The sequence below is a fragment of the Eleutherodactylus coqui genome, chromosome 1, assembly GCF_035609145.1.
Source record: "Eleutherodactylus coqui strain aEleCoq1 chromosome 1, aEleCoq1.hap1, whole genome shotgun sequence".
Taxonomy (NCBI): Eukaryota; Metazoa; Chordata; class Amphibia; order Anura; family Eleutherodactylidae; genus Eleutherodactylus; species Eleutherodactylus coqui.
Window position 1 is genome coordinate 404,314,243 of NC_089837.1, and position 15,610 is coordinate 404,329,852.

The 15,610-nt window shown below is 43.5% G+C and overlaps 1 protein-coding gene across 4 annotated transcripts in view; it reads left to right on the forward strand.

The window, feature by feature from the left end:
- The window catches only part of TGDS (TDP-glucose 4,6-dehydratase), a 39,425-nt gene extending 26,368 nt beyond the window's left edge, over positions 1 to 13,057 (forward strand). For 3 of the 4 annotated variants that reach the window (XM_066580641.1, XM_066580650.1, XM_066580659.1), the window contains 5 exons: positions 790 to 833; positions 2,333 to 2,498; positions 5,270 to 5,328; positions 5,970 to 6,067; positions 11,233 to 13,057. In XM_066580641.1, coding sequence (XP_066436738.1) covers positions 790 to 833; positions 2,333 to 2,498; positions 5,270 to 5,328; positions 5,970 to 6,067; positions 11,233 to 11,309 — 444 coding nt within the window. In that variant the 3' untranslated portion in view covers positions 11,310 to 13,057. The remainder of the gene's footprint in view (positions 1 to 789; positions 834 to 2,332; positions 2,499 to 5,269; positions 5,329 to 5,969; positions 6,068 to 11,232) is intronic. The other variant, XM_066580668.1, reaches the window with a different exon arrangement.
- The last annotated feature ends 2,553 nt before the right edge of the window (positions 13,058 to 15,610 follow it).

Sequence of the window (15,610 nt, forward strand, 5' to 3'; positions counted from 1 at the left end):
CGCATTGTGTCAGAACCCTCAGACCATAATGTTGTGGTATATCCTAGTAATATGCGATAACATTATGGGATGCGGAGCTGCACTCTGTTCTTCTTTATTGTTGATTTAAATCATTCATAGCCATGTTTCATCAGGCCCCAATACCCCTCTCCGCCCGCATCCCACTCGCTGGACTACAGGACACCTAGATCCGGAGGTCTCACGCCGGAGAGCTGCCTGTTTAGGTTCCAGTTCCTGGAGATCTTTACACCTTCTTGTAGTCTCCATCCATCTTTTCCTAATAGTGATTCATTCAGAAGGTTTGAAGTGTTTTCTGCTCCAGCGTGATTGTAAATGCCGCATTAAATGACATTTGTAGAAGCATTAATTGCAGAAAGCGTGGTTAACATCTGTTTTTCCTGTTCTGTAATTCTGGTTTTATTGCCTGCACACCATGTTATTACTTTAGTAAAACAGTATGAAAGAAAGCCATTATGTGATCTTAATTGCACTTTGCTGCTTTGCGTTCACAATTACTGCGTAAATCTGCACGGGTCCTGAAATAACCCACTAAAATGACACCTCTGTGTGTTTAAGTACTCAATGGGCTAATAAACGTCTAATTGATGGGTTATACTTCTGAACTTCTATACTACTGTGTGTGTGTACTACATTTGTTTCCTAGATGATTTTATTTTTTTTTTACCCCCCACCCGCAGTTAAAATACTTTGTCTTTACGCTGCTGTAGATGTAGATATAGAATTTTTTTTTTAACCCTACTAATAGTAATCTGTGTATTTTGCTTCCAGGTTATACCCAAGTTTATTTCTTTACTGCAGCAGAACAGAAAATGGTGAGTAAATGCATGTGTCTTTTTGCATATGAATCTATGCAGATGTAGGGGCTCCTACACACTTGCATTTTCTTTAACGCGAATGTCAATGGGAATTTCTAATGTTGAAAACACATCACAAGTTTGTGCTTTGCGATTTTTGTGCGATGCGTTTTTAACATTAGAAAGTCCCATTGACCATCGCATAAAAAAACCGCACTGTTTAAAAAACACAAGTGTGCAGGAGCCCTAAGACTATCCATACACATAAAGGGGGCTTTACACGGAACAACTACCAGCTGAAAAATCGCTCACGGTTGTCCTGAGCTAATAGGGTACTGAGCAATAAATCTCTCATGCTAGTTTCTTAGTTTCAGCTTACGGGAAGTGAGTAGTGAACATGTTTTTGCTCAGTGTGAAGAGGCAGTCATTGATCGTTGAACGACTGCCTGTTCACAGTGACTGAAGGTTGGCCAACTGGCACTTGCTGAATGACTATTGTTCCTGTTTGAAAATTCAGAAGCGATGTGCGCTGGTCATCCCAACGAATGACAATCTTGCCATGTATGACAGCTTTGACAGACCTATCTCCTCTCTGCATTCAGATAGCTGCTGCCAGTGCGGCTTATTTTCTCCAAGACAAAAGGATCAGGCAGTAGAAATCCAACTTTCCCCGACATCTGCAGTCGTAGAGCATCCGGAGGCTGCGATACATATTAGGTAATCAAAATCTAACCTGTATTGCCAGCCTCGGTTTCTGAAGGGTGGACTTTTCCCTTTTAACCCTTTCCAATGCACTGTCTGGCGTCTTCCTACATTCTGATTTGAAGCGTGTACAGCTCCAATATCAGAAGACGTCCGACAGGGTATTCTTACCGTCTATTGCTAGCCACTCCGCTGTCGGAGCCTCTCTGGCGCACACACACTGGCTTTAGCCAGCAGATGGCGCCTTTGTACAAGAGCAAAAAGAGAAAGCCTTTCAGGAAACCCTGAATCCAAAATTAGATTGGAAAGGGTTAAATGAAGGAAGATAGCATAAAAAGCTGCAGCCGTATAAGCCAGTAGAAGAGCAGTCCATTGTTAAGGCTGCTTTTACACGGCACGATAAATCGTTTGCATGAGCAAATGATGGAAGTTCACTTGTGCAGCCTATTTAAACAAGCAGATCAATTCTTTGCAATTTCATTCGCCTGTCGTTCATTCTCTGTACCAGTGAACGTGAATGCCTAAACAATTGCTGGTCATGCACAACGACTTGCGAACCGGACAACATTTTATTTATAAAACAATCGAACGACTAATTCTCGTTTGTTGTTCAGTTGTTGCTGTGTTTACACTGAACGATTATAGTTCAAATCAAATCGCACAATCCAGTGATTGTTTTTGAACAATCGTTGCGTGTAAAAGGGCTCTAACTTAACACATCTAGATCATTGCTGTTATTTTTTTATTTAACCTTCATTTAGTACATATTTATAAACAAATACTATATGTATATTCACTCGTTTTACTTTTGACAGCTGTATTCACGGCTCTGGGATACAAACCCGGAGTTTTCTGTACGCCTCTGATGTAGTGGATGCATTGTTGATCATTCTAAAGCTGGGGAAGGTTGGAGATATCTACAATATTGGTACCAATTTTGAAATATCTGTTACCCAACTTGCTAAAGAACTAATTCAAATGGTAAGTTCCAGTAGTTGTCACAGATCATTCTCCCCTCATCCCTGCTGCCGGCCTACATATGGTTCCTGTTCTCCTAGTATTACCTATTGATGAGTGGTGGAGGCACCCAGAGCCTACTCTGCTTTCTGTATTCTGGTACCGGTTTAGCTTCTAACACTTGGACTAACCATACAATCCCAGAAGGCTTGAACTACTGCTGGGGAATAATGTCATTTTAAGGAGAATTTGTCACCAAGTAGAACGTCCCTGAGCTACTATAATATGTGGTCAGTCAGAGAGACCTATGCCGTTCTCTGGCGTAGGGACAGTGCTCTCTGTTGTAATGTATCACAAAGACTCTAAGCTCCTAAAAAAATTTAAAAAAAGTAGAGCTCCGCAATGCTTCATAGTTCAAAGCGCTGCCGGCATGAAGGCGGAGCGGCCCGGGGAGCGTTCTCCTCCCGCTTACATCCACGACTGCTGTTTACACTGAACAGTTTCTGTTTGCAGAAAACTTAACAATTCTTCTTCAGTCGCTGCATACATTTACACGGGACGGTTAACCCTCAGATTCCCGCAGGAGCACGGCAATTTGAACAATCGTCTTGTGTTAAAAGGGCCATTAGGCTCCTTCTGCACAGAGCGAGAAGTCATGTGAATGGGCGAACAATGACTGAGTTTGATCATGCAAACTGTTTATACATGCAGATAAATTGTAGGGATCAAAGACCATCTGACACTAGTGTTAACCTTTAAGATGCCACTGTCCGTTCTGATGGCAGCATTTAAAAGGCCTGACAGAGGAAGGGGCCTCCGTCTGTCACCCACACAAGATCACGGATAGGATAGAGGGCCAGCTAAAATACCGGCTCAGTTGATACAAAACCAAAGTTATGACTCAATAGAAGCACATTACTAGTTACATGTGATCCAGGCCACACAGGTACTAATGTTAAATCCCCAGGAACTGAAAAAAAGTTAATGATATTCTGTGTGCATGAATGAATCTTATTTGACCTGAATCAGGTTTATTGATTTTCCTAAACCAGAATAAGAAAAAAGGTGCCTGCACACGGGCGGATTATTACTGCGGAATCTGGAGTGGGCGTCCGCCTCTGGGTTCTGCAGCAAATACCCTCCATTTCATGCAATGGAAAAGGGATATTTATTTATTTTTTTATGCACACAAGTAGAACCCAATTGCGGTATCCTCACAAGGAGGAAAAATCACAGCATGCTTCATTTTCCTGTAGTGTCCGCATTGAAGTCAATATAAGCTGTCCGACCCACGGCATTGCGGACGGGCTATTGATTCCGTGGAAAAAGCAGGAGTTTAAAAAATAAAATAAAATCTGTATTGCGAGCTGTGCGAACCATCCGCAGTATAGATGAAGCGAACCGAAAGCCCGTACGTGTGGACGCTGCTGCTGCCAGGGCCGGATTCCGACTTGCCTGTGTACATGCGGTCAAACTCACAGGTTTTATTGCATAATGAAATGCTTTTCAATACTTTATCTGGCCACCAAGCCAAATTTAAAGCTACTCAGATATTTTTTCCACATCTGTGGTGTAAGACATCAGGAACTGTGGGTTACAACCGGGAAACCAAAAGTATGTTAGTGTTCTAGAACGGCAAAATGGAATCCTTGACTATTTAACACTCGAGAGATCTGTTAAGCCCCATTTACACGCAACAATTGTCGTTTGAACGACTTAATTACTTTTTTTGCTTTTTAAATGCTGAGCATTTACACACACAGATAATCACCATTTCCCTCGTTAGCTATGTAAACACTGTATATATGTTTGTCTGACATAAGAGTCATTGTGTTTAGCTGGGCAAACAATCATCGCTCCCCTCAAGCCCTTTGAAAGACTGAATGCCGTTTAAACCTAACGACAAACGAACTATTTTATGCTGGCTGACACTCGGCGATAAACGACAAGTGAACGAATGGTGCACCAGCGAATTTTGAGCGATAATCGTTGCGCGTAAATGGGCCTTTACTAAAAGCCGGCAAACCTTCTCTCTACCCGTTTACAAAAGAGAACTTCCAGCAAGCTGTTACTTGGTCAGCTCTCTCACAGATTGCCTTCCTGCGTCCCCCTCACAGAGGACAGAATTGTGCTCCCAGCTTCCTCTTGAATAGGTGCAGATATGGTGGATAATTCCACTGCAGATATGGCTGTGAATCCACACGTGTTGCATGTGGTTTTTGCTATAGGTTCACTGCGGTTTTCATCCTACTGAGTGATTTCCATTGTGAAACCCCCCCAGCTTTTCTGCACACGGATGAGCATACAGCAGATCTGAGGAAGGGGTTCCCGATGTCGCAGGATGGGATCTGATTCCTTCCTTGCATTGGCTATACAGTTCCTTCAGTACAGCTATATGCTTCTATGCACATGTGGACTCATTAGGAGTGCTATTTTCTTTTTGCTTGTAGTGTGATGAAACCCATTACCCACTTTCTGACACATTTCTTTTATTAGTAAATGTTTGAGATTTTCATATACACCCTTCAAACACGTAAAAATGCCTGATTGCCAATTACCGACAAGCTGTTGTTAATGACATAGACTACCGTTATGGAAGGAATGCTATAAGTTGATATACGAAGCATTTAAACCACCAGATGTCCACCTAGCACTTCATGACTACTTTTGTGACTTGGTTTTATGTTGCCATTTTCTCCATAATGACAAAAAAATTATTAATACCGTTCCAGCTATTTTTCCAACATCAACGTATTGTTAATTACACTTCTCTATTTTTTTAAATTTTTTTAAAGATCCAAAATACTTCCTCGGATACAGAAACGGAGCATTGGATGTGTTATGTTAACGACAGGTAATTCATCGTTCAAGCAGTTACGTCCATTTACCCTAAATGTATCTGCTACATATAAATAAAACCTCTTAAATCCTTTTCAGTTCTGTTTAATCCATTGTGTGAACGTGGGGGTTTATACTCTGTAGCAACACTGAGGGAGCACAGATGAACGAGATCACAAGGGAGATGTAAGGAGACTTATAAGGCCATGCATGCTCTTCTGGGATGCTACAAATGGCACTGCAAAGACATTGTACCACTTCCCATTAGTATATACCAAATTTCCCAGAAGCACATGTATGACCTTATAGGTCTCCTCACACCCTCTACATGGTCTCCCAAGGAGAAACTATAATCCTTCTACCCCCCTTTGGGTTCATAAAACTCACAACACCATTAACATGCTACTGGGCTTACCTAATGGGAGACACCAGGCACTGAGATCCACGTCAATAGTGTGAAGTGCCCATAGTCCTGTGTGTCTATGACTAACTCACTATTGCCTTCACTTTACCTCTTTCATGCATGCCAGAAAATAGAAAAATGTGAAATGGTTGCTGTATGATTGTGCAGATATTATATAGTAGTGGTGACGTGGGGTGCCATGTAACCCAACTGATTTTGAGGAATTGAATTAAGCATATTCACTTTTTTTTAAGGCCTATAAATGATCTTCGCTATATGATGAAGTCTGAAAAAATGCACAGCCTGGGATGGAGACCAAAAGTACAATGGAAGGAAGGCATTGAGAAAACAAGTATGTCACATACCGTATATACCGGCGTATAAGACGACTTTTGAACCCCGAAAAATCTGCTCTGCAGTCGGGGGTCGTCTTATGCGCCGGTAATACAAAAAAAAAAAAAGTGTAAAAAAAAAAAATTTTATTACTCACCTCCCACGGCGTTCTGTCGCGCTCCGGCAGGATGTCGCTCGCTCCGGCAGGCTGTCGCTGGCTCCTCGACCCCGCCGCAGCATAGCTTTCTGAATGCGGGGCTTGAAATCCCCGCTTCCAGAAAGCTAATACACACGCCGGCAGCCATGCCAGCATTGAATGGCTGTGATTGGCTAAAGCACACGTGGCTTCAGCCAATCACACTATTCAATGACATCATTGAATGGCTGTGATTGGCTGAAGGCGCACGTGTTAGCAATCACACCCATTCAATGATGTCATTGAATAGTGTGATTGGCTGAAGCCACGTGTGCTTTAGCCAATCACAGCCATTCAATGATGTCATGGCTGCCGGCGTGTGTATTAGCTTTCTGGAAGCGGGGATTTCAAGCCCCACATTCAGAAAGCTATGCTGCGGCGGGGACGAGGAGCGAGCGACAGCCTGCCGGAGCGAGCGACATCCTGCCGGAGCGCGACAGAACGCCGTGGGAGGTGAGTAATAAAATTTTTTTTTTTTCTCCACTGAATACCGGCGTATAAGGTGACAGTTGGGGGGTCGTCTTATACGCCCCGTCGCCTTATACGCCGGTATATACGGTAGTTCCTTATCAAATAACCATTTTCACAATCCCTTTGTTAACTCTGGGTTTTCCGCTACAACTTTGCTCCATGCACCTTCCCAGCGTTGCCAAGCCATGCCCAAGCACGGCGTCCAATGGCCACATGATTTTGCGGATAGTCATGCCGTATGATTTCACCCTAAAGCTAATTCCGAATTTCTAAACCCCCTGTGGGAGGTGCTCACTCCTACCTGGGATAAAATCTTTAGTGAAGATCTACTGACTATCAAGTAGTGGCAGGGTTTAGAGGAGCTCTTGTGATTGGGACACGTTCATTCCAATAACAGGATGGTTTGTTTTATCACTACATTCAGAGTTGTCTTAATCATCACTTAATATGACCTTTTTATTAGGATAATTAAATTTAAGTAACTCCACTGAGATTATTACCTTGGTAATCAGTCCTAACGACCACTTGTCCGTGTGAGTGTGTTTCTCATTCCCCACCCCTGAACACATGACGGTGATGTCATTGCAGGTCCTAAAGCATAAAACATGCAGAGCCTGACAGCAGGCATATTTATTTATTCCACATGACTTCTGCTCGATTCCCAACCCGATTGGTTGTTTGGGTTGGCTGATTCACAATTCCAGCAACCTGATTGGTTGTTTGGCTTGGCTGATTCACAGTGATTGGTTGTTTGGGTTGGCTGATTCACCAAACAACCAATCAGGTTGCGAATCGAGCAGGAGTCTTGTGAAATAAGTTAATATGCTGACAACAGTTGTGTGCTTACAGGACCTGTGATGATGCCACCGTCATGTGATCAGTCACCTGGGCTCTGACCTCCTCCCCCGATCACAGGATGCTGATGTCATCACTGCTGCTTAAGTTTATTAAAAACCTGCAGAGTAGCACAGCAGCCGTCTGCTGACAGGAACTGTGACGATGTCACCATCATGTGATCAGTCACCTGCGTGGGAGGAGTCCGGGGTCACATGACTGTCGCGTCATCACAGACTGTAAACCAGCACAGGCGAATGAAGAATGTGTGCATGACACGTGCAAATAGCAGAGCTGTGTGTCTGTGACATGCGCATGTGAAGTAGCAGAGCTGTGTGTCTGTGACATGCGCATGTGAAGTAGCAGAGCTGTGTGTCTGTGACATGCGCATGTGAAGTAGCAGAGCTGTGTGTCTGTGACATGCGCATGTGAAGTAGCAGAGCTGTGTGTCTGTGACATGCGCATGTGATGTCGTAGAGCTGTGTGTCTGTGACATGCGCATGTGATGTCGTAGAGCTGTGTGTCTGTGACATGCGCATGTGATGTAGCAGAGCTGTGTGTCTGTGACATGCGCATGTGATGTAGCACAGCTGTGTCTGTGTGTGTGATGCACACGTAGCAGAACTGTGTCTGTCTGTGACATGCGCATGTAATTTAGCACAGCTGTGTGTGTGAGACGCGTGCATGCAGCAGAGCTGTGCGTGTCGTTGACACGTGCATGTAGAAGAGCTGTGTGTGTGTGACGTGTGCGAGACGTGTGCATGTAGCAGAGCTGTATGGCCATTGCACCACCAGAAACACTGGTGTTATCATTTCCAAATAATTACTAGTCAAACCTGTGGCTGATTGTGGCATTTTCTTTGAATTAACCAAATAAAACTTTAATAGTGCCCAGATATTTTCTGTAAGTAATCATCAGGCAAGTTGTGAAGCTGCCACCCAGCACTTTACAGTCATGCATGCAGTTTTGCATCAAAGGCTAACGCTTTTTAAGAAGTGCATATGAAAATGAGCTCTCCCTCCAGGAAGAAGGAAACGTCTCTTGAGCCACCTATTGGAAGGTGACTGTCCTACCCTTTACCAGGCATTGCAGCTAGACTAAGCATATCAGAATCTTATCTCCAAAAGGAGTAGATACCGATCTGCAGATAGCTGTCTCAGGGTTTCTTCCCTTTTTCGGTGCAGAGAAGGGTTCTGGTTGGTGGGGTGAGACACCTTTCACGTGGGACTCGGGGGGGCTAGTAGAGAGAGCCAGGTTGCCTATTTTTGCATACACATACTTTTTACATAATTACCAAAAATACATCCGACCCAAAACTACTTCTGTGATCCAAACACCATTAAATAAGAGGGTCACGGTGGTGACAAAGTGGTCTTATTTAGGGCAGGAGTGATTAGATCTGTGCAACTACCTCACTCCTTGAGTAAAAGTGCCCCCCACCCCTCTGTGACAGAGAACAGATACCCTCTCTAATTGGTAAGATATAAAGAAGTTCCTGCATTGCCTGTCTGAGGTTACCGGAGATGGGTTTCTTCTCTCCCCTCTCTGTTGTCCAGAACGAGCATTTGATTGGTGGAACAGCAGTCAGTGTGCTGGTTGACCAAGCCAAGCTGGGTATAGAAGCCGGTGACCAGGAGGCTGAAGCTGGGGCATCGTCTGCTGCAGAGGATTCAGGAAGGGATGCTTGATCCTCTATGCTCTGGCTCAATCTCTCCTCTAGACGGGCTAGATCAGTAATATGCCACTATAGTTCTTACACATAGGTGTCATAATGAAAATGCACAGCAGCACACAGTTCAATAGGCACAGAAGATGCCGAGCAGCATAGCTAGCAATAAATGCAAAGCCTCCCCGGACTGGATCCTCAATCTGGAAATCAATTGAAACTTCTCACCATATAAAGGCCGCAGCATACACAGCATATGTATGATGATATAAAGGCCGCAGCATACACAGCATATGTATGATGATAAAAGGACACTTTATTCCACACGGTCACAGTGACGGCAGACAGCAACGTTTTGATCACTCAAGATCTTTGTCAAGCTCGACAAAGAACCTGAGGGATCGAAACGTTGCTGTCTGCCGTCACTGTGACCGTGTGGAATAAAGTGTCCTTTTATCATCATACATATGCTGTGTATGCTGCGGCCTTTATATGGTGAGAAGTTTCAACAGTTCTTACACAGTTTTTGTAAAGCAGCGCAACCATTTCACTGGATTTTTCCCAAAGCATGTAGATGAGATTTCTTGACCTCTCATCCAAAATGAGACTGCAAAATGTGGTGGACCATCTGCATCATTACTGCTACATGTGATCCTACCCTTAGGAGCGCTGTCCTTGGAGGAGTTATTCATAACTGCAGTGTCATAGGGTCCAGTAGAACTCTCTATGGCTGACGTCCATTCCTCTTGTGTTTTATAGATTATGCGTGTGTCCACTTCTTGTACTGCATAGTATAGGACTATTCATATAATGTCAGTGCTGGGACCTGGTAGTGGTCCGTCATGTCTTGCTTAGGATTGTGTCCCATGAGGTTGCGTTTAGACACTGGCAATTTACAGTATGGATTCTGTGCTGCAGATTTGCTGAAAACTATGGTACAATACATTGTGAATGGAGTCTTCAAAAGGCCATCTACACGAAAAGGAAGAATTTTACATGGTGAAGTGAGCATGCTGCAAATTTTCAAATTTACGTTGTGGAAATGCTGCAGTTTTATTTTTTATGGATTTCACCCCAAAGTACAGAAGTGGAATCTGCTAACACATGCAAATTGTGCTACACAACCCCCACAGGTTTGCAGCAAGTCTATGGTGGATCAATTTTGACACTGATGGACTTAAGCTTAGCTTAGATCTCCTCAGCGTTAGATGTTCTGGGAAAGCAGAGAGCCAAAAAGGTCTGGGCAGAAAAACGTTGTAGCTAAAGAAAAGTCATCATGGTAGCCTGGGCCAGATGGAGAATACCCAGACTATATGTTTTTAAGAAAACTGTGGCAAGTGCTTCCCAAACCTTGAAAGGCAAATCTGCCTAGTTATGTAGTGATGGGACTGCGGTTGTATCACTATAACTTAGTGAAAGTTGCCACATCAAGAGTTTGAGTAAGCTGGGTGACACCCCCTTCACAAGAGGAGGACATGCTGCCAAGCTTTCCCGGACATGGCTGGATATTTTATAATAACGAGGCTGTATTTTATATATGCTTATGATTATTTTAAGTAAAATACTTAAAGGCAACCTGTTTGGTCCTATGAGCCCTGTAAACTGTTTATATGGGCTCATAGTATTGGGGCCTCGGAGTCCAGGGGTGGTACTCTTATACTCGCCTGCTTCCATTGCTCTCAGCCTGCAAACCTTGCACTCATGGTACAAAACAGACTCTTTCAGTGTCCTCTCACTATATCACAATGAAGTCACCATGCACGCAGAAGGTCTGTTTCGTGCAATGAGCCATGAGTTTGAGGGCAAACTGTGCTGGAACAGGGGGGCAGATGACTATCATGCTACCCCTGGACTTGGCAGCCCCCATCCTATGAGCTCATAAACTAAGTTTATGGTGCTTAGAGGAACGGACAAGTTCCCCTTATAATATCGAATATAAACGTGTGATATGTAGATCGCTTGGCTACCAATTATCAGCTCTCTTAACCTGATTTTTCTTTTCTTTTTCTTTTGTAGTCCAATGGTATAAAAACAATTTCCACAACTGGAAGAATGCAGAGAAGGCACTAGAACCGTTTCCTTGTCAAGCATAACAAGAAAAGAGTAGAGAATTGTGGCAACACAAGACCGTATCCTGTTTCTACCTCCCAAGAAGACGTGAAGTGAAGTACTTTACATTGATGGCGCAGGTTATAACGGTTACCGTAGTGTAGAATGCAACACTGGAACATTTCACTGTCATGGAATTGTAAGCTTGTGATGATTTCTATGCAGCCTACGGTCTATGTAGGGGTCTAGCAGGCCTTAGCGTGATCGGATAATATACATACATGTTGTCAGATTACTAGTAGCTTTCTTGCTCTAAGCAATTATATGACTAATATTACAGGCTTGGGTAAGCAACATTCCTTCAGGCCACCTCTCCCATTTGTGACGCAAAGCTGTGATTGGTAGAGCAGGCCCTTCATTCAGCCGGTCTCCAAATAGGGGAAACCGTAAGCTTACTTGCCTTATAAAAGTATGCAGGTACAAGGGACTAATACATTTTGAAGGCACAATCAGGCTGTATTTACACGTGTGATTTTCACGCTTGATTGCTTTGCATTGCGAGGTGCAGAGGAATCGCACTTGAAAAGAACCCAGTACCTTTTAATAGATGTATTTACAAGGGCGATTTTTACAGCATCAATGAAAGATAGAAAAACTGCAGCATGTCCAATTTCTGGGCGATTCTGTTAAAAGAATTGCCAATTTATTACAAATCGCATCACACACACATGTAAGTGCAATTTTTTTTTCTTCTTTCCCCCATGTGTGTGTTCTGCGATGATTCTTCTTTGTTTCTCGATTTGGATAAACATTTACGCACGTTTTTTTTACACACCTGAAAATTACACATACGGCAATGCAATGCGGTTTTCTCTGAAAATGCGTCTTAATCGCCTGAAAACATTGCAGGTTTACAAGTACGATATCGGTCAGAGTTTCTCGGACCAATTTCACATTTGCCCTCGTAACGGCTATCTCTGTTATAAGCCCTTGATCAAAGTATGTGTGTGAATTTCTGCCTAATCCCATTGCCCCCTGGGACTGTATCGCCCACACCACAAACCATTTCCGTATTTGTGCAATAAAAGTGCCTATCTGAAGTGAAAATATGTTTTACACTATTAATGTTTAATGTTATTCCAAATGTTCAGAATTTTATATGAAGGGAAATCTTTAGTATTATATGCAATTTGCACTTTTTTGTGAAATCTTTTAATTGTTAGAATGGAAAGTTATCTTGTGTTTTTCTGTTGTTATTGACATAATACTTGTATTTTATAGCAGTAAGCCGTTCATTAAGTGGGGTGAGGCTTCTGCTGCAGCTCCTGTATGTATATGGAAATGTGTGGGTAAAGGGGTTAAGCCCATTTTAACACTTATTCCCTAATAACAGGATAGGGGATACATATCTGGTGTAGTTCTGACTCCTGGGCCTTCACTTACTATGAGAACTGGGGTCTCATGTACCCCTGTATGAATGGATCAGCAGTCAAGCTTATGTGCTGCTGCTTCATTCATTCAGGAATACCCTTATTTTTGTGATTGTTGGCCTTTCAAGCAGTTAGACCCCATCAGACACTTTTTTCCCCCTCATGTGGGGTGGGGATGAGAGATGTTAAAAGTTGTCACTAGCCCTTTAAATATAATCAAGTGTAGCACAGAGAGAAGATTGTTTCCACTGTAAATGAATGTCTGTTCTGAACAAAAAAAGTTTATTATAAGATTCTCATACTTTTTATATTGTAAAATAATTTTATTGTAAGTGCCTAATAAATCAAACATTTTTTAGTTACTAATCTGGTAAGTTTGTTTCCTTCCCCTTGATTGTCGTCTTGTTAACAGTTAGCTAAGGGGTATTATTGTATCTTGACGCCACCAGGAAGCTAGGGGTGAGACAGCCCTTCACTGTAGGAACGCCACAGTCACAGCCCTAGCTCCCGATTGCCGGATTGCTAAAAGGTCCTAGAAGCGTCACTGCACTGATTGTAGCCTGTGCTGCAGGGTTACCGTTAGGGCTTGTATTTTTTTGGCTTATATTATAACCTGTACATGCTTCCATGTTACACCTGTAATATGGCAGCATTTTGAGGTAATCTAAGGCAAACCGCAAAAACAACCCCTAACAGTAACCCTGCAGCACAGGCTACAATCAGTGCAGACGCTGGGGCTAATATGAGTGTCCCCTCAGCAGCCCGCATAGATGTCCACAGAGTGGCGGCGGCTGTGCCCATGGAGCAGAGCATGAGCATGGACAGGGGGACGCCCGATAGTGCTACACAGGAGAAGGGGGACCGACAGCATATAGGAGGAGGCACAGCAGAAGAACGGGGGACACTAATAAAGGAGAGGGCACAACAGGAGAAGGGGGAACACTGAGGAAGGAGGGCGACAGGAGAGATACTGGCAGCCAATTGGGAACTAGGGCTGTGACAGGGCCGTCCCTGCATTGAAGGGCTGTCACACCCCTAGCTTCCGGTGGCGTCAAGATACAAGAATACCGCTAAGATTTGGTTGATGCTTGGCAGATACATTGCTTAATACTTCCTTTGTATCTACACATATGCTAGTGGCTGAGGACCTTATGCTCATAGACGTGTTGAGACCGGCTTCACACAAGAATAAACACAATTGCACGCGCCTCAAGGTTGAACAAGGCTTTTTTGTGCCCATATTGGCATATTTTACTGTGCTTTTTTTGCCCACAGGGCATACTTAATGCGTGCGGCAAACAAAAGCAGAGTTTTGAAATGGACAATTGGTTTTAGATGTGTTTTTTTTTCTAGCGCAATTACTTAGGCCGGCTTCACACTGGCGATAGCCTATCTTGCATTGCGAGAGTGAGTGAAAACGCTTGAAAATTAAATCAATGACTTCCAATGGTTTCATTCTCATTTGCGATGCCTTCACTGCACACTCACAGCACTAAGAAAAAACTGTGCCTTCACCCATTGTCTTCAATGGGGCCGGCGCCGGCAGTGCTGGCCCCATTGAAAGAATAGGGAGTACATCGACTTTATGCAATTCATAAATCCCGCTTTCAGGAAGCGATGGCTCTGACTGGTTCTTCGACTGCTGCTCAGTCAATCAATGCAGTGCTCGATGAACCAATTACACCCGTCGCATTGGTTCATACAGCGCTGCATCGATTGGCTGAGCAGCACTCGAGAACCAATCGATGCAGCGCTGTATGAACCAATGTGATGGCTGTGATTGGTTCATCGAGCACTGCATTGAATGGCTGAGCAGCAGTCGAAGAACCAATCACAGCCATCGCGTTGTGTAGGTGGGGATTATAAATTGGCCAATTAATGCCGCGCGTCAGAGCAGTGAGAGGGAACTGGACTGAGCCTGCCAGGTAAGTATAATAGTTCATCCCCCAAAAATACGACCTACAGTTAGGGCCAGAAATATTTGGACAGTGACACAAGTTTTGTTATTTTAGCTGTTTACAAAAACATTTTCAGAAATACAATTATATATATAATATGGGCTGAAAGTGCACACTCCCAGCTGCAATATGAGAGTTTCCACATCCAAATCGGAGAAAGGGTTTAGGAATCATAGCTCTGTAATGCATAGCCTCCTCTTTTTCAAGGGACCAAAAGTAATTGGACAATGGACTCTAAGGGCTGCAATTAACTCAGAAGGCGTCTCCCTCGTTAACCTGTAATCAATTAAGTAGTTAAAAGGTCTGGGGTTGATTCCAGGTGTGTGGTTTTGGATTTGGAAGCTGTTGCTGTGACCAGACAACATGCGGTCAAAGGAACTCTCAATTGAGGTGAAGCAGAACATCCTGAGGCTGAAAAAAAAGAAAAAATCCATCAGAGAGATAGCAGACATGCTTGGAGTAGCAAAATCAACAGTCGGGTACATTCTGAGAAAAAAGGAATTCACTGGTGAGCTTGGGAACTCAAAAAGGCCTGGGCATCCACGGAAGACAACGGTGGTGGATGATCGCCGCATACTTTCTTTGGTGAAGAAGAACCCGTTCACAACATCAACTGAAGTCCAGAACACTCCCAGGGAAGTAGGTGTATCTGTCTCTAAGTCAACAGTAAAGAGAAGACTCCATGAAAGTAAATACAAAGGGTTCACATCTAGATGCAAACCATTCATCAATTCCAAAAATAGACAGGCCAGAGTTAAATTTGCCGAAAAACACCTCAAGAAGCCAACCCAGTTCTGGAAAAGTATTCTATGGACAGATGAGACAAAGATCAACCTGTACCAGAATGATGGGAAGAAAAAAGTTTGGAGAAGAAAGGGAACGGCACATGATCCAAGGCACACCACATCCTCTGTAAAACATGGTGGAGGCAACATGATGGCATGGGCATGCATGGCT